The sequence below is a fragment of the Triticum aestivum genome, chromosome 7B, assembly GCF_018294505.1.
Source record: "Triticum aestivum cultivar Chinese Spring chromosome 7B, IWGSC CS RefSeq v2.1, whole genome shotgun sequence".
Classification (NCBI taxonomy): domain Eukaryota; kingdom Viridiplantae; phylum Streptophyta; class Magnoliopsida; order Poales; family Poaceae; genus Triticum; species Triticum aestivum.
The window spans coordinates 51,456,520-51,477,599 of record NC_057813.1 but is presented as its reverse complement, the minus strand read 5'-3'; the positions used below and the strand labels follow the sequence as shown (position 1 = coordinate 51,477,599).

At 43.8% G+C, this 21,080-nt stretch overlaps 2 protein-coding genes across 5 annotated transcripts; one reads left to right on the top strand and one right to left on the bottom strand.

Annotated features, from left to right (window-relative positions):
* Positions 1-1,694: 1,694 nt before the first annotated feature.
* On the bottom strand, positions 1,695-11,315 carry LOC123157033 (two-component response regulator ORR22). The gene is made up of 6 exons (XM_044575256.1): positions 10,526-11,315; positions 9,880-10,032; positions 9,365-9,754; positions 9,181-9,257; positions 2,379-3,449; positions 1,695-2,194 (listed from the first exon to the last, which is right to left on the bottom strand). The coding sequence occupies exons 1-6, from the start codon at positions 10,683-10,685 to the stop codon at positions 2,159-2,161; spliced, it is 1,887 nt and encodes a 628-aa protein (XP_044431191.1). The 5' UTR covers positions 10,686-11,315; the 3' UTR covers positions 1,695-2,158.
* Positions 3,872-8,396, top strand: LOC123157034 (probable LRR receptor-like serine/threonine-protein kinase At1g63430). Of its 4 annotated transcripts, XM_044575260.1 has the most exons (8): positions 3,872-4,446; positions 4,657-4,722; positions 4,832-5,286; positions 6,321-6,485; positions 6,609-6,740; positions 6,830-6,987; positions 7,078-7,226; positions 8,096-8,394. In XM_044575260.1, the coding sequence occupies exons 3-7, from the start codon at positions 5,253-5,255 to the stop codon at positions 7,096-7,098; spliced, it is 510 nt and encodes a 169-aa protein (XP_044431195.1). In that variant the 5' UTR covers positions 3,872-4,446; positions 4,657-4,722; positions 4,832-5,252; the 3' UTR covers positions 7,099-7,226; positions 8,096-8,394. The 4 variants fall into 4 exon arrangements, with proteins under 4 accessions (XP_044431195.1, XP_044431193.1, XP_044431194.1 ...); XM_044575258.1 differs by adding an exon at positions 7,363-7,427 and having other exon boundaries at positions 3,872-5,286; positions 8,096-8,396; XM_044575259.1 differs by having other exon boundaries at positions 4,657-5,286.
* Positions 11,316-21,080: the final 9,765 nt, after the last annotated feature.

Here is a 21,080-nt window from a genome sequence, read left to right as displayed (position 1 = left end):
CCACGGCCCAATTTTCCAGAGTGTCATGAGGCTCTTTTTTACAAGTTATTTTTTTGTGGCTTCACTGTCAATGACAGTATTGATTTCATAGTTAGAAACAACCAAGATATCGACATCTAACCCCATCTCAGACCAAAAGTCTGGTATCTCATTTTTCCCTTTCGTTTTCTGTATGACCATTTTACCATCCATAATATCTCCATTACTTTTAGTAATATTATCAAATTTTCCAATCACTTTTTTCCTCATTTCATCTGATACTCTTTTTTTAAGTTTTTGTTTATCCACACATTTCCCATCATCATCTAGCTTTTTCTTCCTATTGCCTTTGCTATGACTAGTAGCCATTTTGCTATGACTAGTAGCCATTTCTCTTTGGCATGAATTTAGAAAATATTTCTGAGATATGGTAAGTTTACCTCTTGGATCTGGTGAGTCGCCTTCCTCCTCACCAGACTCCTCCCCGGCCAGCAGCCAGAAGTGGCCGCCAGCAGGGGAGAAGCCTAGGGCTTCGCCGCAAACCTGGCCGCCTCCTCAAGACACGGCGACCCACGGAGGAAACGTGGGGACCTGCGCAGGGTGTAGATCTTTCCCTTCATCTTCTTCTCCCTCCGCTGCTTTTCCATCGCCCTCTGAGTCGAGCTTGCTCCCAGATCTCCCTGCGCCACATCCGACTCCTCCTCGGTGTCTTTGATCTGGATCGGTACCCAGCAGGTCCCTGGGGTGGGGATGGCCATCACAGCTCCCACCACGAACTCCTCTGGTCCGGTCGGGAAGCGGCGACGTGAGCGGAACGGCCACCACTTCTGCTTCTGCGCTTGGTTGTCTCCCTCTGTTTCCTCCATGGCCCAGACCAGGGCGGCCATGGAGCTCACCGGCGCACCATACAGGATAGTCATTCCGTTGGGAGTGAGCCGCTCGTCCTCCTCCACCGACAGGTTACTGAAGACGGATTTTGCCGCCCTCCGCATCTCCTTCCTGGTCGAGAACCAGGAGACGACCTCTCGCGCCCTCTCCAGCTTCGCGTCGTCTCCGCTCGCGAGCTCCATCTTCATCCTCCAGTCTGCCATCTTCGCCGGAATCGCTCCTCTCACGCGTTGGATGTGGATGCGGTGGGGTGTGGTGGTTGGGGAATTCTGGCTTCGGGTGTGTCGACTCGCCTTCGGAGGTGCCCCCCCCCCCGACGCATTCATGGTGGTCGCTCACCTCGAAATCCACGCCGCCGCTACCAATTTCCAACTCCACCGCGTCTCCAACCCGAGCAACGTGACACGGCATCCAAACTACCGGACTCCATGAAATTTCCTCCCGAGCACGCAATCTCCGACTGTCAACAATCCTATCATCTTCATCTAGCAACAGAATCCTCTGAATCTCACCTTGGATAAGGAGAGATCCCCTCTGGTAGCATAGCAATCCCGCTGCCAAGAGATTCGAGATGTACAGCTCTCCTCGCTCCGATCATCAGCCTCTAGGGGCTCGCCGTCGCGCGAGCTCTCATCCCCGTGGAGGCCGTCGTCGCCCGCCGCGCCGCCTCTCTGATCGCCTTTCTGTTCGCCGCTCAGGTTGCGTGTCACGCGAACCATCCTGGCCGCCATGTGTGGCTGATCAATCCTCCTGATTTCTTATGTATTGAACGACTTGTGGTGTTTGAATAAAATGGAGTGTTTGATCCTAAAAAAACATACAACAAATGTACAAGACTTCTTAAACCAGCCTTAGACAGTCACATATGCTCACGTGGACGTTTGTACTTATCTCAAAAAAAAAAAGTGGACGCTTGTACAGGACAGTCTCCTCCTGCCTCTGGAGCTCATCCCGGGCGCCGCTCACCAGCACCCACACCTCGCAGATCTTCTCGACGGCGCTTTCAGTTTCAGAGGTCGACAGCGGTTGACGCCCGCGACGTGGGTGGGCGCCATCCTTCCAGTGGTGATCGTCTCTTTCGCCGGTGGTGATCGTGGAGGTACTCCTTCCTTCCGCGGGCTTTCACCCTAGGCACGACGGCTCCGTTCAGATATATGGTCTGGTCGCAGGTTGGCTCCGAAGGCGATCATCTATCCTCCTGAGGCATCCCCCGTAGGCCAGGCTCTCTTTGCAGGTCGGATGTCTGCGGAGGTTGCCATATGAAGCAACTGACTGGGAAAGAGGTAGCTAGCTAGAGGGGGAGCATCGTCATGACATGCGGGTTCTCCTGTGTTGAAATCAGAAAATGGGTTCAGAAAAATCACCATTGAGATTCTAGGATTGTACGTACTAGGCTACTGGGCTTAATTAGTTCAGTACAAATGATTTGAAAGGAAATATGGACTAACAGAAATAGTGAAATTTTGAGCGGAAAAAGGCCATAAAAGTTAAAGCATAATTGAGGTTCTTACCACTTTTATTATGGAATTGAGTAGGCCGTCAAAGTTGCAGCTGCTATTATTTAACGCACCCTGACCCTGCAGCTTTGAAATTCCAAAATCATACACATCAGTCTGTTCAGGCACAATAGCACCATCATAGCTAAAATCTCCATTGTTCAGTCTTTGGTCTTGTCTCGTGCCATTCATTCTATGTCTAGAGTTGCTTGCAACTCCAAACTGCAAGTATTTCGAATGTCTGTCGGTATCATGAGGAGGGAGCAGCATTGTACTACCAGAAGAACTAGCTCCACACCTGCCACTGCTGGCTGCTATGAGGCTCTCAGAAGGGCAAGCACCAACAGTCATTCTTTCTGAAAATATCCCCTTTTGGTCCATCCCTTGTTCTTCAGCGACAAAGCTAGCATCCAGCTTTGTCGCGACAGCGCCGTGGAACGAGATGTGCAACGGTAACTTGTCAACAGAAAATCCATCACCAATTGGAAGAGCACCCTGCTGAGACCTTTCAAGCAATCCTGAACTCGCAGTTTGTATTCCTATTGATGGATGGGCTCCAACTTTGACATGTGGAGTGCACTCCAAAAGATCTTCTGGTGGCAGTGAACTGCCTGTAATTCTCTGGAATGTGCCAGGCATAGTGTTGGCCAGAGCACCCCCGGAAAAGACAGAGCACAGATCACTGGTTTCTTGATGGATCCACTCCTGCTGGAGCCGGGGCTGCCCAAGCGACGATGCGGTCAAGCCTTGCGTTAGATCTGCGTGTTGATTGTCTTGTAAGCTCACAATGTGAAACTTATTTGTGTCGCCAGCGCAGTGGCTTACTTCGCCATTGTTGCCAGCACAGTGAATTCCCTTGGGAGAAGCAAGGTCCTGAAGCCCAAATGCTGCTGCACCAGCACCACTCACCAGTCCATGTGGATTAAAAGATGGAGGAGCAGCAGAAGGGGCAAAGGGTTGATGATAACTATGAAGTCCTTCATATGCTCCCATGTGCATAAAGGGGTCTCTGCCTCCAAAGGCAGCGGCAATGCTGGCTTGTTGTGATGCCACAGCACTTAGCCGTCTGAGGTATAGCCTGTACTTCTGCATTGGCACATATATAGTCAATCGCAGATCCCAATTGCATACGTTTCATGCATGAGATATATAATCATAAGAGTTCTAGAAAATAAGATCTACTCCCTCTGTTTTATATTAACATCTGACGAATTTTCTTAACTACAATGAACTTGTACAGCTGTACTACCGAAATACTCCTACTGCATTAAACTTGTACAGCAGTACATCTTTCCCTACTAATAAAGCACGGAGTGCTTCTGGTCGTACGTCGTCGTCACTTTTGCAAAAAAAACCCTCCGTTTTTGAGTATTCAACCCGCAGTCCCTTTTTAAGCTGCTATCTCAGAAAACGTTTCGTTATTACAAAAAGAACCCTGCCGTTTTGAGAATTCAACCCGCGGTCCCCCTGGAAAGAAAAAAAACTAGCCACACGAACGATCCATGAACCCCAATCTCATCCACCTCCAGCGCCGCCACGCCCTGCAATGCCGCCGCGCGCCGCCGGACTCCGCCGGAACTCGACCCGCCGTCGCGCCGCCGCTCAAGCCCAGCTTCTGGATCGGGTCAACGCGGTGGCTCGAGCGGCTGGGGGCGGCGCGGTGGCTCGAGCCAAGGCGGCGGCTGGAGATTGCAAGGGCCGGATTCATGAGCGGCAGGGGCTGGGGAGGCATATCCAGAGGCGGGCGGCGAGGCGGGGGTCGCCGGTGACGACGACGAAGGCCGGATCGTGGATTCCCGGGCGAAAGGAGACAGGGAGGTGAGGGGAAGGAGAAGGAAGAAAGGAGGGATGGTGCGGCGACCTAGGCAGGAGCTCGCCGGAGCCGGGCGACGACGGACGACCGCGGGAGACAGGAGGATCCGACGCCGTTGCTACTGCCTCCCTGGTATTCCTCCTCTCACATCTCTCGCCTTGACGTCATCTGTTGCGCCGCCCAGGCCTCGACTCCACATCACCGGCATCTCCAACTCAGTACTCCTGCCACTGCACCCAGCGGCTCGTCGCCATGACCGGATCCGGCAAGGTTCCTCCAATACCCACCCTCTCCCTCATGCCACACATGCTATTTTACTTGGAAAAGCCATTGCTCACGTTTTGGATTTTGGCACTGCTCTGTTGTCGTGCTTCGCTTCAGTTCTTTGTTGGAGGAACTTTAATTGTTTTGTTTCGATTCTTCTTCGATCTTAGCTCTCAGGTCTCAATATATGCATTACAATATGTTTGTTGTCTGTAGGGATGGAGTGAAGAAATTGGATTGGGGTCATGGAATAAATCATACGAGGATGCAACTCATGTTCTTGTAGGCAGTCATTCAGATTTCTTAACTCTGTAGCAAAATCAGCTGCCACAGTTCTGTGTTGCCGGCCATAGAAACCTTTCATGTATCCCCTCTTGTCGCTTCTCTGCAGCGGCATCTCAGTGCCATGGTGGCGGCGCTCCTGCCCCAACGACCGTAACTGCTCCTCACGATCTGTTGTGTCTCGGCAGTCCCAGCCACTCCTCCCTAGCGAACTTGTGCTCTTCCTTTGGCTTGCCTTCCAGAGGATCTGCACCGCTTCAGTTATAATCAGCAGGGGCCTGACGTCCAACCTCGGCCTTCATGTTGGTTATTGTAGCCTTTATGTATACCTCTGTCAGATCGCTCACTATTTTGATAGGAATTCGCTGCCCGGTGATGGTTTGTTCCTTCCTGACGGATTGTCGCACACGTTTACATGATTCGGGTGCGCACATAGGCAAGCAAGGCCGCCGTGGTTCAGGCATCTGTTAGTTATCGAAAAAATCTAACCACCGCAGGAGAGGAGGAGCTGCAGATTCGTAGTGTACGTGATGTCCCTACCAGATTGCTACAACATTCATGCAGGTACGCTTCTTGCAGCTTGTTCAGATTTATTTGATGTCCAATGCTATATTATGTGCATCTCTTATTTCGCTACGTTGTTCTTTGATGAAGTTGTGCTTATTTTGCATTGTAGTTCAGGCAATGTTTAGATAAAATATGTCCCTAGATTACATAGTATGCATGCCCTCTGTTACTTGCTGAATGTCTCTTGGGTAACTAAAAATGTTCAGAATAAGCTAAATTTTAGAAATTCTTCATGGATTATGATTGGCAGTTATATGCCACCAGATTTCAAGACTGCTGCTTGAACAGTTTGTTATCCATGAAGCTTAGAAGTGTTAGACGGACTAAATTTGCTATCATTTGCGACCATTTTTTCCCTAAGGCCATCAGATCCACTGACACACTTTGCTACCCTAAGGGAGTCATGTTACAGTTTTTGTGGTCAATCACCCACCAGTCACCACAAATGCAAATGGTTAGTTTATTACAATACAGATTTACTGCTGTTTATTTGTATATGAGATTTTCTCAGTTTCACTTCTCACATGATATTTACAGCTTAATCAATTCTCAATCGACCTGCTTTGGTTGTACTTTTTTATTTGCTTTGTTCAGATTTATTTGATGTCCAATGCTATATTATGTGCATCTCTGAAGAATAATACGGAAACTGATTGTGGTTAGTATGTCCTGCAAGATTGCTTTAAAAATGCCTCAATGCAGCCTTCTGATTCATATATATGATGCATTTAGTTCCTTCTCCATTTATTATACACTGTACTGTTTTGACATGCCCAATTATCAAGTACAATCATTTTAAGATATATTACTATACCCCCCCCCCCCCTTCTAAAAAGGTATATTGCTATAATGTAGTAGGGCGCTCATTTGATTCACTAAACAAACTTTAGACAATTGGTTGAGCTTCGGCATATCTGCACCTATGTTAGAATTGGATCAAACTCCTACGTTTACTAATACAAATTTTGCCCAAACAAATTGATTATTTTGTCTAACATATATTGTTGCTAATGCGTTCATGCTTTCCTCAGATTCTGATATGCTGAAAAGTTTGCCAAAGTTGAGTCGCCGGGAACTTAAAGTAGCGCGTGAGGATTTTAGCACCATAATTGGCTCAACTCCGGAGATTGTAGTCTACAAAGGAACAATGAAGGATGGACCTGAGGTTTTTGTCATATCATTATGTGCCTTTGAAGGTCATTGGACTAGCGAGCATGAGCTCTTTTACCAAAACAATGTAGTTCGTTTGTCTAAAATTGTGACTCAGAAACACCTTTTAACTCAAATAATAAATAAATAAAATGGGATGAACATTGTAGGTTATGATCTGGCAAGGTTGAGTCATGAGAACATAGCAAAGTTTCTGGGCTATTGCAGAGAGAGTGACCCATTCTCGAGGATGTTACTCTTTGAGTACGCATCAAATGGGACCCTGTACGAGCACCTACACCGTAAGTCTATCTCTTCAATTTCGTTACGACAGAAATATTTTGCATATTCTGTGCATTGTAATTTGATCTCATTTGTTTTCTTCCTTTAGATGGAGAAGAGGCCCAATTCTCTTTGCTCAAACCAATGAAAATAGCCATCAGCATCGCCCAAGGTTTAAGGTATCTGCACACCGAGTCGCAGCCGCCTTTCGCTATATCAGAGCTGAACTCCAATTCAGTATACGTTATAGAAGATTCTACCCCCAAGGTACTTGCATGGCTTTTCTGTACAAACTGAACTTTGAAATCCACTTCAGACAATTGTTCATGACTTGACAGAAATCATTCTTATGAGCAGGCTGACGACGTTGTCTACTGAAGCCCCACCAGCGACGCGACGGGAGAGCTCCGGCCTGTACGTGGGTGTGGGAAGACAGATCCGCATCGCCAGCCTACACAAGGCCATGTCAACGCCTCGACGCAGGGTTCATCATCCGTCTTCGTCGGGTAAGCAAAGCGATCCACCTTTCCTCTTTCTCATCAGATCCATTTTATTGTGATATTGCATTTAAGTCAACCAATTTTTATGATTCTTTCGGTGTTAAAGAAAATGGATTTTTACCTGAATAAATTTCGTGTATAGATATGTAGAGGATGAACTCAACAAGCGGATCTTTCAAGGTTAATTAGCCAAGTGGATCTTTCAAGGTTAATTAGCTTTGCACATTTTATTAAATAGATGCAGTGGCATAGCACCTTCAATATCATGCTTGCACTCACATGTTTTCCAACAGCACCATGAATGCTGCCCAGAATTGCCATGCCTTCCGCTTTCGCTATAAGTTCCTATGCTGCTCCCTGCCCCCTCCTCTTGTCACGTGTGTTGTTTCCCTTGTCATCAGTGAGCTCTAGAAAACACAACTGCAAGGTACAGAATAGTTGCCACTTAGTTAGCATTTTAGTTAATAGTGTAGACATGTTAGTAACACTATAATGTTGGACAATAAATGAATTCGACAACATCCGAACGAACTTATCTTGCTTCCAAGAATAGTAAAATCATCTTTAATAATTTCCCTGATTTTGCTTATATTCATGTTTCTTAACATGTTTAGAATGTTGTTTTCTCCAAAATGCAGCGTTTACCTTCCATTTGGAGCATAGGATGCATTTTTTCATCATTTGCTGATTGAAAAAACCATTTTTCTGATAAAACGCAATCCATCAGTTAAGACTTAATTAATTGCCTTCTAGACACACCTTCAAATATATAAAAGTTCTCTGATAAGGTAGTCGTGCGAAGACTGTATTTTTGGTTTACATTGTTAATGTTTTCAGTGACCACAAATTTGACTTTCTTTTTTGCTTCTTTTCAGCTTTCAGGTTCTAAATGAGAAGGTAAGGATGTACTTGAGCTGCATGAGAAGACCCAGTTCCATTATCTCAGAAGCCAGAAGTTTCCCATTTAATATCTTTGGTTCTAAAATTTGTTTAAGAAAATGGCCATTTTGCTATTAGCACCACGATTATGTGTCAATTGTAGATTCTTAATTGTTTAGAATTATTTTATATGTTTGATTCCTTCGGTTCATATTTATTCAACAACAAAATATTTTCAAGATTGGTCCGTTTGAGGATCAAACTTCGAACATGTGAATTGATGTGGCATCAAGCTAAGTCCGTTGATACATTGCTATCCTTTTTTGCTTTGCACAATTAATCTTGTCACTAGAGATGTATGTAAATCCTCTAGCTTTGCTTATTTTATCTTTTTATTTCAGCTTATAGAATATCGTGCCATGCGTTCACAAATTACATGGTCATGTGGGTGGATTATTTCTCCCGTTGCAACGCACGGGCATTGTTTCCTAGTACTACTAATTTATGTCAGATCTAATCTACTAGTCTACACGGTTGGGGAAGGAATAACATAAGCAAGCAGCTGTTTATATTAGATCAGTCTTGCTATATCCGTGAGATCTTACGTTGAAATCCGTGCAAATTTTTTCTTCTGTTTTTTCTTTTTCTCTTTTGCATGTTATGTCACTTGACTAAGACTTGGTTAAATCTCGGTCGACTTAGACCTAGCCACACCCATATTAGATATCTCCTTCAGGTTTTCTGAAAGATTCAGTATAACTGAATTGAATGTTCCATGCATATGTTTTGTTTCCAAACCACTGTGCTCTGCAACTAACAGGTGTGTCGATACTAATAAATACAATAAGGGGATAAGGAATCTGTAGTCTGTAAATAAGGACACATTTTCAAAAAAAAAATGCTCAAAAGTTGGCCCTCTTAATTTGACACAGGAAAACAAGGACACTTTGCAGAAAAATTTCCCCAAAAGTTCTGCGGAAGTTTTTCTCTCTGTGCATCACATGCTCATGAATCATGAATGGAAGAGATAACACTCGAATAGTGAAAGGTGACGATGGAAGTAAATGCCATGGCACCGTACCTGCAGATGACTCGCGACATTTTCCCTGGTGAGCTTCTCGACGTTCATAAGCTCGAGTACTCTTTTAGGTACAGCCTCTGCACCAATCAGCAAGAGAGAAAGGACACAAGCATAAATGGGTCTGCAAGAACATTTAACAGAAAGCAAAAGGCAACGTGGTGACTGGTGAGGTGTTTTTTCTTACTGTCGATCCCGAGCTGGTTGACGGCAGCGACGAACTTCCGGTGCAGCTCCACTGACCACACCACCCTCGGCTTCTTCGAGGCCGCGGCGTTGTCGTTGTCCTCGCCTTCGTCTTCCTCCTCGTTGTGCAGTTCCTTCCTCTTCTTGCTGGCCCTGTTGCTCTGGTCAGACGACCTGTCACAGGTCGCCTGGCCGAGCCGGTGGTACGAGTCCCTACTGATCTCCTTGCAGAAATCAAGATTGTTCGGCTCACGGTTGCTGAATTTTCTCCTCACAACGTGCTGCCACACGTTCCGGAGCTCTTCGATGCGAACCGGTTTTAGGAGATAGTCACAGGCACCATGAGTTATCCCCTTGAGCACAGATTTAGTCTCTCCGTTCACCGATAACACTGCATGAGTTGAATGGTACGTACTTCATTAGCACCCATCCATATTTTAACGTAACACATGGGACTTCATTAGCATTACTCAACAACAAGAAGTGCCATGATTATAGAGGAACTTGTGGACTTACTGATGACGGGGAGGTCCATTTCAAGCCCCACGAGCTCGAGGAGCTTGAAGCCGTCCATGTCGGACATGTGGACGTCGCTGATCACCAGATCAAACATGTTCTTGTTCTCCCTTAACAGCCTCAGTGCAGTAGCAGCCTGGTTGGTGGTTGTTACTGTTAAAGAGACAGCAAGCAGGTGCTCTTATATCAGTTTACAGTTGTTGAAACTTGAAAGCAGAGGATGCATATAAGCTAACATATATATTACATTTATGTCTATGATATTGCAAGAGTGTTAAAACATCTGTAAAATTTATGTCTGTGATATGCATTTCAGAACATGGCAGATTGTTTTATACTCTGCATGTGACAGCCCTTGCAGTTTCAGAAGCATTTTAGATTGTTTTATACTAGTAGTAATTACTAGTTCACTATATAGTACTGTACAATGCAAATAGCAGAGCAAACTCTTTGGAACAGCATAAACAACATCAGATGACTGATAAGTGAAACTAGAATTAACTAGCTGCAGGTAATATGGCTGCAAGGGTTGTCACATGCATATGACGACCCCGCAAAAAAAAAAACTGCAGGTAATATGGCTTACAACACAATGAAGTTTCTTATTTAAAAGAAAGAAGAGAATGAAGTGCAAGCAGGCACTGACCATGATACTGGCAGCGCCGGAGGAGGACCTCCAGAACCTTGAGGCACACGGGGTCGTCATCGACGGCGAGGACCCGCATGCCGACGGGGAACTGATCCCTCTCCCTCTCCCTCTCCATCAACCCCTTCCTGCCCTCCATCATCATGTCGTCCAAAAGCATCCCAACCTCTCCCAATTCAGAGCAACTAGTACAATGGAAGCACCTCCTACCTAACCCTATAGGCAGCAACTCCCAATTGACCCAATCCCGAGCAAGAACGAGGCCTAGGCGAGCACAACCGAGCCAACCCTGAGAAGCTAATGGCGGGTAAGGAACCTAGAACACAACGCACCACCTGAACACAACAGAGGGGAAAGCTAGAGCCCCAAACAACCTAGAACCGAAATTACTCCGGGAAGAAGAAAATATCAGAGACGGGAGGAGAGGATCAGGTGGATTTGGATTCCGGCACACCGGCGGTGACGAGATGGGAGGAGAGGCAAGAAGTTGAGAAAGCAAAAGGCCAGAGGACCAAGCGGGACAGAGGAAAAAAGAAAGGCAGAGACAGACAGTGACACTCTGGGTGACCAAGGGAGCAAGCAAGCCCTGCCCGTGCTCTCAGCTCAGCTCAGCAAGCAACCGAGGCAGGCAAAGGGAGAAGATGACGAGGAGGAGGAGGAGGAGGAGGAGGAGGAAGCAACCAAACCACCGCAGGAGCAGCACCAGCAGCAGCAGCACGCTTGGTGAGGTGGGGAGGGTGTTGTTTGGGGAGGTGGAAGGGGCGAGCAGTGCAGAGCGAGATGGCGATGGAAAGCAAAGTTTTGGACTGTTGGTGGCTGATTTTATAGGGGGTCAGTCAGAGTGGGAGTGGTGACAACTGACAAGACTTGCAAATGATGCAAGACTACGAGAGCAGCCGTCGGACCCACACAGGCCACAATCTTCCAATGGCATGGCAGTTGGGGGAGCTTGCTTGCCATGGTTGTTTTTCACTCATGGTGATCTCTTTTTTTTTTAGAATCATTCATGCTGCTGAACTGAAAGCAAAAAATGCAAAATGATGATGAGAGAGAGAGAGAGAGAGAGAAGAATATCGAATATTAACTATGTGAACAGTAAATTCAAAAACAAATACTAGAAAATTCAAAAAAGTCTTTTTTTGTCAACCAAAATAATCAATTGCGCGACGTCCCGGCAACATTTCATGGTGTTCAGACATCTGAGGAGCTCTTGCAACAAAGCAAAATATGGTCTTAACAATGCGTTTTTTAAACTTTCTCACATGCCTGATTTTTTTTACTGAGGGCTATTCAAATGTCCAAACGCCATCAAATTTGACATTGACATTATACACTCGAGCAACATGCATGCCAAAAAGTTTGAATATTTTGCTGTTTTTTTATTTTATTAATGTCCATGCTCGAGAGCTGAATCGCTGCATCGGAAGAGTTCTCTGTAACACTAAGCTCCCCATTTTAAAGAGCACACATTAAATTGAGGTCTCCAATTAGACTTGGGTCACCCGTTTTTGACCGGGTCAACAATTTCTTAAAGCTTTCTCATTCAATTCTTATACAATATACGCTATGCTTCCTAATTTTTAAGGCCTCATAGTTAATTAAGGTAATAAATTTATAATTGGGTCAACCAATTTTGACCAGGTCAACACTTTCTCAAGCTCACCGATTCAATTATTTTAATTCACTATGTTCCCTATTTTAAAGCCTTTTCATTCAATTGAGGTACTCAATTTTGGATTTGCTTTACAATTTGACTGGGCCAACGATTTTTTAAATCAATCAGCAGCAACTGGCCTATAAAGACATATCAATCCCGCGCACCATCCCACCATCTAAAAAAAAAAGCATCACCATGTGATATTGTAGCACCAATATAATAGTACATGCGATCACCGACATAGAAATTTCGCCACGTAAATATAAGTTGGTCAGCGGATAACACAGAATCACACCATGAAAACCCCACCAAATAAGAGTGTTTTAGATGAAAGTAAAACGCGCTCTATCATCTCCCCCACCCGCCAAACTAAGCATTCCATCAGTTCGAAATTATAAGGGGTACTAGTTTTGTACAAAGTCAAATTTCTTTAGCTTTGAGCAAGTTTAGAGCAAAAATATCGACATCCACAATATTAAACAAAAAAGTATGGAAATTCATTTCATGATGAATTAAAAAATACCGATTTGATATTACTGATTTTGATATATTTATCTACAAATTTGATCAAACTTAAAATATTTGACTTTTCAAAAAAGTAATACATCTTACATTTTAGAACTGAGTTATTTTTTTTAAAGAAACCCACAACCACAACGGCGTAGCAAAGTGCGTCCAACCCCTTCTAGTATATACTACTCCTATCCAGTGGTCATGGGGAAAAGTAGATTGAAGGTGCTCTCCGCTCACTGAGTGCTATTTTGGGCTCAACACAATATGGTACTGCACTTTGTCTGGCTGAAAGCGTCAAACTAATCTTGTTAGATGCATGGAAAGCACTCCGTTGCTGTCGTGTGATGCACACAAATGAAACTACTATAAGGAACGCCTCAATGTTTAATAATAATTATCTAACTATTAAAAAACATATTTAAAAACTCTAAGGCATCATAATTGATTGCCATTACTTATGGGTGGGGCAAGCTCTTCTATTCTCGTTCATGGTTTCTCCATTACCCAGTTGATCTTCCTCCCGCAACTCTAGCATAGTCATCATATCGGTCCGACTACCATAATAAGCAGGGGGGGGGGGGGGGCAAAGAAAATTAAGCACCTTTGAGGGGATCAAACGGCAACAATCTTCTTAATTTAAGCTCTCATTTTTTCTCCTTCAGTAAATATGCTACGGCTGGGGCAGTGGACCCCCTCAGCATTGCACGTAGCTCTGCCACTGATAACCGCTACTGTATCAGTTCTGGTAAAAAAAGACACTCTAACAGAGTAGTGTAGGGCCTCAAGTTGTCAGAATTTATGAAGTGTCCTTCATATCTGGCCCCCCCAGTCGCCATATTTAGTCTCTAGGAAAGCCCTGATGTTTTATTTTTCAAGTGGATCTCGCTTAACATTCACGAATATATTTAAAGTTCACGAATATTTTTAAGTTTATGTATATTTTAAAATTTCCTAACTTTATTCAAAATTATGAATATATTTTTGAAATGTATGATTTAAAAGACAACAATGGTTTCAAATTTACAAAAATTCAAAAATTTAAGATTTCTTTGAATATTTGTGAACATCTTCTGATTTAACAAACTTTTCAGATAAAAAAAGGTATCTGGCTTTTCATAAGCGAGCGAGTGGAGCAGGTTGTAAGCTGAGAGAGCGAGAGCTTCATGGGCCAACCCATGTGAAGTTATAGCAACAATTACATGGTTTCAGCGTGGAATAGAAGCTTCTAAGGTGATTAGAAAATGAGCTCCTCAGGGGCTCACACAACAATCCGAAACACGTAAAAACATCACAACCACGGTCGAGCAACTTCACTCTCTCATCAGAGCAAATACCGTCTCTAACAATGGTCAATCACAATATACAAACGAAAAAATATTATCAAAACATAACTAAAACTCAAGCCAACGCATGTAAAAGGAAATAAAACAACCGACCGCAACAATCTGCTAAAGAGGGGGGAAATGCCATTAGTAAAGAAGGGCACGGTGAAGCGCGCATTAGGCTCCGGTCAGGTATGAAAACAGAGAGAATACCGAACTAACCCCTTGACTCTAGGTCCCTCAAAGAAAATACCCGTGATTATGGAAATTCCATTTGGATTTGGACGGCCGTGTCAATGCAAGGACTATGGACGGTTTAAAAATAGACTTATTTGAGACCGGATTCACAGATCCTCATGCACCACATTCATTTTTCGAAGAACAAAAGGCTGATCAGCCAGAGTCAAAGAAAGCCTGATCACATTCACTTTCAAAGAACAAAAGGCTGATCATGCATCACTCTCATTTAATCGCCTGTCGCTGCGGAGAGATCGGACGCACCCTTAAATCAATCAGAATATGGTGCTGCACCTTGTCTGGCTGAAAACGTCAAACTAATCTTGTTGGGTGTCTTGAAAGCACTCCGTTGATGTCTAACTACTAAAAACCATATTCAAAAACCCTAAGGCATCATAATTGATTTTCGTCACTGGTGGGTGGGGCAAGCTGTTCTATTCTCTTTCTTTATTTTGCGGGTCAAGCTCTTCTATTCCTTTTTTTAGGGAAACCTCCAATTTATTCATCTTCAATTATGGTTGTACAACAAACAACAAAAATAATAAAAAATATATCTAGATCCGAAAACCATCTAGCGATGACTACAAACACTGAAGCGAGCCGAAGGCGAGCCGCCGTCAACGCCCCTCCCTCGCCGGAGCCGGGCAAAACTTGTTGTAGTACAGTGGGAAGTCATCGCGCTAAGGCCCCATAGGATCAACGCACCAGAACAACAACCTCCACCGTTAAAGAGTAGCATAGATTGAAAGGATCCAACCTAAAGACACACAAACGTAGACGAACTACAACTAAATCCGAGCAAATCCACCAAATACATATCCGCTGAAGACACATCTCCACACGACCACCAACTATGCTAGACGCACCACCACAACGCGGGCTAGGCAGAAGAACCTTATTTCATCCTGAGGGAGCCGCCGCCGTCTCGTCTTCCTGATCAGAACACAAATTCTAAACAGACACAAAAAAGACAACTAAAAAACAAAACAGGAGCCCTCCCACTGGCAAAGACCAAAATCCACCATGGCTCCATGGCCTAAGGCCATGGCAGACGGGGTAGATCCGTGGCGGTAGGCAGGAGGCGAGCAACCCTAGCCGCCCTCTGACTTGCTGGAGCGCCATTTATGGTTTCTCCATTACACATGTGATCTCACTCCCGCAACTCTAGCAGAGTTGTCATATCGGTTCGATTGCCATAATAACAGCTAATGTATCAATTTTGGTCAAAAAAGACACTCTGGCAGAGTCGTCGTAGGGCCTCAAGTTGTCATAATTTATGGAGCGCCCTTCGTATCTGGCCTCCCAGTCGCCATATTTAGTGTATCTGGGAGAGCCCTGATGTTTTTTCTTCTAGTGGATTCCTTTTATCATTCGTGAAAATTTAAAGTTCACGAATATTTTTTAAGATTGTGTATATTTTAAAATTTCCTAACTTTATTCAAAATTATGAATATATTTTGAAATGTATGATTTAAAAAAATAATGTTTTAAAATTACAAAAATAAAAATTAAGTTATTTCTAAAAAAACTATGAACATCTTTTGATTTCACAAACTTTTTTAAATAAAAAAAGGTAGCTAGCTTTCACAAGTGAGCGAGTGGAGCAGGTTGTAAGCTGAGAGAGCGAGAGCTTCATGGGCGACCCATGTGAAGTTATAGCAACAAATGCATGGTTTCAGCGTTGAATAGGAGCTTCTAAGGTGATTAGAAAACGAGCCTCCGAGGGGCTCACACAACAACCATCGACTAACATTAAGGCCGAAACATGTAAAAACATCACAACCACGCTGTGAAGTGTGAACAACTTCACTCTCTCCTCAGAGCAAATACCGTCTCTAACAACGGTCCATCACGATACACAAACGAAAAGTTACCATCAAAACATAATGAAAATTCAAACCAACATAGAGAAAAGCAAAATAAAACAACCGACCACAACAATCTACTAGAAAGAAAAAAAAACATCCCGTTCGTGAAGAACAGCGCGGGCGAAAGCGCGCATTAGCCTGTAGTTAGGTATGAAAACAAAGACAATACTAAATTAACTCCTTGATCTGGGTCCCACAAATTGATGAAAATGCCCTTAACTCTTGAGATTCCATTTGGATTTGGACGGTCGTGTCACTGCAAGGACTCTGGACGGTTCATAAGAACAGACTTATCTGAGACTGGATTCAGAGATCATCATGCACCACATTCATTTTTCGAAGAACAAAAGGCTGATCAGCTAGCGCCAGGCAAACAAAGCCTGATCCCATCACAACTTTCATTTAATCGCCTGCTCGCTGCGGAGCGATCGAACATTCATCCCGAACGGGCTTGCGCATTCGTACGCTACGCACGTAATCTCCGGCTAATTAAGATGGGAATCTCTTGGCAGCAAGCGGAACGGCAATTAAGCTCGACGCAGCAGCTGGTACTTCCTACGTACTCTAGTCTACCGTGGTACGAGCAGAGCACAATACATAATGGAATCCTTACTATAACAGTAATAATCCTAATTAAACTGGTCGTACATGCTGATTTGATGTTGCATATGCCACGGTCTTATACTGTTTAAAAGTCCACAGTTCGTACGTAGTACGTGCCCGCTGCAAGCCCATCGAGACTCTGCAGTCAGTCGTAAATGTCTCGGTCGTACTTGGCGATATTGTGACAGTAGTAGTACAAAGATATCGTGGTGTCAGTTCGAAAACAAAATAAGATATTGAGGGGTTTGTGTTTTGGTAATGCTAAATATCTGACGTCAGATTTTGAGCTTGGCAAATCAAACGATTTTTTATGACAATTTATGTTAGCACGAGGATGACAATTTTAGTTTGCAGGCACAATTTTTACTACAACAAAAGAGCCGAGACAAATTTGCCATACTTGCCAACTAAACTTGATATTATCCCCGTGTTGTCCTCCACCTCAAGTTGATCTTGCTGCCGGTGACAACGTTAGCAACATCGAGGAAGCCTATCGGTACCGCTGGGGCCAAGCTAACCTCGGTCGTGTATTGTGGGTGGAATCCGTCTTCAACGGAGACGAAGGAGCTGCCATAATTTGAGTCATTGACGACCCATGCAGATTGAAATGCAAAACTGAAATCTTATTTGAGCCATCACATATTGAAATACAAAAAGGTCTTTATACACCCATAGTTCTACAATATAGTCAATTAATTTTAGCTTCTTTATATAGAAATAATTACCACCGACATTTGAAAGGAAAAAAGGAGGGAGTATATTACTTTCACGACCATGGAATTAGAGGAAATTCATGCTTTGTCGCGCCATTATTCAGTTCTGGCATTGATTTATTTTTCTGCAAAGGGCTAGTATGGCAATTCATATTCCACACATACTACGGAGGCGGTCGAGCAAACGTGGACACCTGCGGGATCTATTGGGCCAGCCATGTAGGAAGGCCCTTCCAATTTTGCGAAGGTTCCGTTCAAAAAAATATTTCCTTTTTTTCTCTACCAATTTTCATTCTTTTTCCATTTCCATTTTTAATTTTCCTGTTCATCTGTATATTTTTTAATCCATGATTCTCTAAAAGAATGAATGTTTTCTGAAATTCAGGAACATAATTTAAATCCATGAAAATTATTTAAATATTCATAAAAATTTCTACAAAATTGTGACAAATTCTCATAAAAACTTGAAAAATATTTCATATCTGTGAACATTTTAAATCTTTGAAGGCATCTTCAAATTCTTGCTCATTTTTGGAACTCATGATAATCTGTTTAAAATTTTGAGCATTTTCTTAGAATTCATGAATATATTTTTTAATATTCATGACTGGTTTAAAAGTTTATGAACTTGTTCAATTCACAAATATCAATAATAATTATTAATATCTTCCCAAAAAAATATTCCTGGGTATTTTTTTAAAATCAAGTATTTTAATATTGAAACTAGAATAAATAAATAAATTTGCCAAAAAATCTAGATGAAAAAGTATCGCCAACGCAATATGGACATATCGCTACATGGGAGGCAGGCCCACGCGTTTGATGGCAATCCTACATATTTTTAGAAAATATGAAAAATATTTTAATAGAAAATAGGCCAAAATAAAAAAAGTTGTCTGAAAAACTACCAAGGAAAAAAAATCAAGAACACAATACTCCCATGGCACTACATGGGCGACACCTGAGTGCGTGTTTGACATGTTACACGCTGGACAAGAGCACTCAGACACGGCCCTCAGACACGCTTATTACAAACAGTTGTTTAAATCTGATTTTATCTATGCTGGGTTGGACTTTAATTGTGCTGGGCGCATTGTTGTGTTTTCTTTCGTTCTGTTTTTTTCATTGTTATATGGAGAATTTGTCTCCTGAGGTAGGTGAAATTGTTCAGTGTTTGGCTGTAACATTGTTACACATTTTACTCTCGGTGGCGACCAGTAATGATTGCGTTGAGCTTTATTGTAGCCCGCAAAGTACCGATAATAGGTCAGCCCACCGGCCACCAGCGACCCTCAAAACCCCGACGCACCAAGAGCCAACATTCCTTGGGAGCTTTGAATATTAGAAGAATTTCCAAATTCATTAACATTTTTTAAATCCAAAAATATTTTTACATTTTGTGAACATTTTATAATCCATGAGCATTTTCAAATTTCATGGACAATTTTCTAAATTTGTGAAGATTTTTTGGAATTCATGTGTTTCATATTTGTGAACATTTTTTTAAATTTATGAACATTGCCGCTCTCTGAGGCCTCTATTCATAGGGAGCTTAGTAGAGGCAACACACATCAGGCTGATTTTTACCAAAAGAGAGAATGCCGGTTCCGTTACTATGCGGGACCATGACCCGACCAGACTTTTACAAGTGTGGTCCACTTCGAGGGAAAAAAATATTGGAGCTCTCCTACGCCTTTATTCATAGGGAGCTTAGTAGAAACAATACCCACAAAAAAGCTTAGTAGAAACAACACCCATCAGACAGGTAGGGATGCAGAGCGGCGCCCGATCCGCCCCGCTCCATAGTCAAAACTGACAAAGTTTAGTTTTAGTGGCCTCACCCAGATTTAGTTCAGTTTGACCTACGTATCTTCCTATTTTTATGAGACTATGCGGGACGCCCGTTTGCATCCCTACTTACAGTCGGGGTCCTCCTCGAGGGAAGAAATCTTGGAGCTCTCCTAGGCCTCTATTTCTATGTAGCTTAGTAACTGTACTGTAAGGATGTATCGATGCAAAAGTAAAAAATAGCAATCAGCGTATATTTTTTATATAATTATGTATATATATGTTTTTCAAACATATATACTATCCCACACCTCAGGACAAACTAAGGTGGTGTTTGTTTCTTTAGTCCTAGGACTTTTTCTAGTCCTTGAGACTTTTAAAAAAAGACTTTCAAGGAGGTGCTTCTAAGGACTTTTAGCAAAAAGTCTTAAAAAAGTCTCACCCTATTTGGTTTGCTAGGGACTTTTTCTAGTCCCTACATCAAAAAGTCCCTCGAAACAAACACCCTCTAAGATCAGTGGGTGTCATGGCAGCGATGATGCATGGACCAACACATGTGCACTTGCATATATGACCACCAAAGCAATCGACACTCACGCACATTTCCAATTCAACCAACCACTCATGGCGCACACCAGATGGAGCCCAACTGTGTTTGTTCAAGCTTGTTTGCTTCCGCCTATCCATCATGCATACTCGTGGGCAGTTAATTAAAATCTGGGCCTCCGGCTACTACTCTGACAAGGTGTAGTTACGCCGGCCGGTTTCGATGTGTCCGGCCATCGGCTAGCTGCTAGCAGATACTCCAATGGCGCGCGCGTCCACAGAGCGCAATCATGCGCGATCGATAGGATTTATCGCGCAGAGCGTACGAATTTATGCATCGACGGATCCGGCGGATCTTCGCGTGAATGTCTGAAGTTAATAGCCGAGTACATGAACGGATCAATGGAAGCGGGCGGGCATGCAGGCGAACAAATGTTGGTCGGAGTGGCCGGCTGCCTGCCTCGGGCGCCTAAACATAATGCATGATCTTGCTACGGAGCAACGGATCGGATCGATGGATCGGGCCTGCACGATATGGATCTCATCGCCTGCACGCACCATATGCAGCGCAGCAGGCAGGTCCGGCCGCTAAGCACTGTTCATTAGGGCGTCGAGAGAGAGAGGGAGCTGGTTACTGCATAGAGAGAGATGGCTTCTGCATGGAGATAGAGATCCAGTGCGCGTGTACGTACACAGTACGCACGTGTACAGTACTGTATACGCGGCAACGTGACATTCCCCGTATATACTACTCCCTTTTTCCTAAATATAAGTCTTTGTAGAGATTTCATTATGAACCACATACGGATGTATATAGATGCATTTTAGAGTATAGATTTGCTCATTTTGCTCCGTATGTAGTTTATAATGAAATCTCTACAAAGACTTATATTTAGTAACGGAGGAAGTAGTACTTTCCCGTGCAAGCATGAAGCATGAAGCATGTGTACTGCCCCGTATGTATAGTATGCGCGCGGTCTAACCCGCTCGTACGTGTACGTGCGTGCTCCATCGAGGTGGATGGATGGTATTAGTAGACGTACCTACACGCGGTACAGGCGGTTTTGTTGAGGGAGCCTCAGGCCCAGATCGTCAGAGAGGTGGGTTTTGGGGCCATCGCGGAGGTCGGGGAGGAGGCCGTGGGAGGTATCGCCGACCGCCCCCGCCTAAGGCAGTTGTTGATCACACGGGGTCAGCGATAGAGCCCCATCATGCGCCCACTGAACTTCCTCCTCAGGCGATGGAGGTGGTGACTGCTTTGGCCAGTGCGGAGATTCCAGAGGATGGGACTATGACCGAGGATACCGG

Coding starts and splice junctions, on each gene's coding strand:
- LOC123157034 (XM_044575258.1), top strand. CDS start 5,253: ATGTCCCTACCAGATTGCTACAACATTCATGCAG. Junction 5,287..6,320: donor TTGCTACAACATTCATGCAG/GTACGCTTCTTG, acceptor TGCTTTCCTCAG/ATTCTGATATGCTGAAAAGT. Junction 6,741..6,829: donor CCTGTACGAGCACCTACACC/GTAAGTCTATCT, acceptor TTCTTCCTTTAG/ATGGAGAAGAGGCCCAATTC.
- LOC123157033 (XM_044575256.1), bottom strand. CDS start 10,685: ATGCTTTTGGACGACATGATGATGGAGGGCAGGAAGGGGTTGATGGAG. Junction 9,258..9,364: donor CAACCAGCTCGGGATCGACA/GTAAGAAAAAAC, acceptor TGATTGGTGCAG/AGGCTGTACCTAAAAGAGTA. Junction 2,195..2,378: donor TCAATTCCATAATAAAAGTG/GTAAGAACCTCA, acceptor ATTTCAACACAG/GAGAACCCGCATGTCATGAC.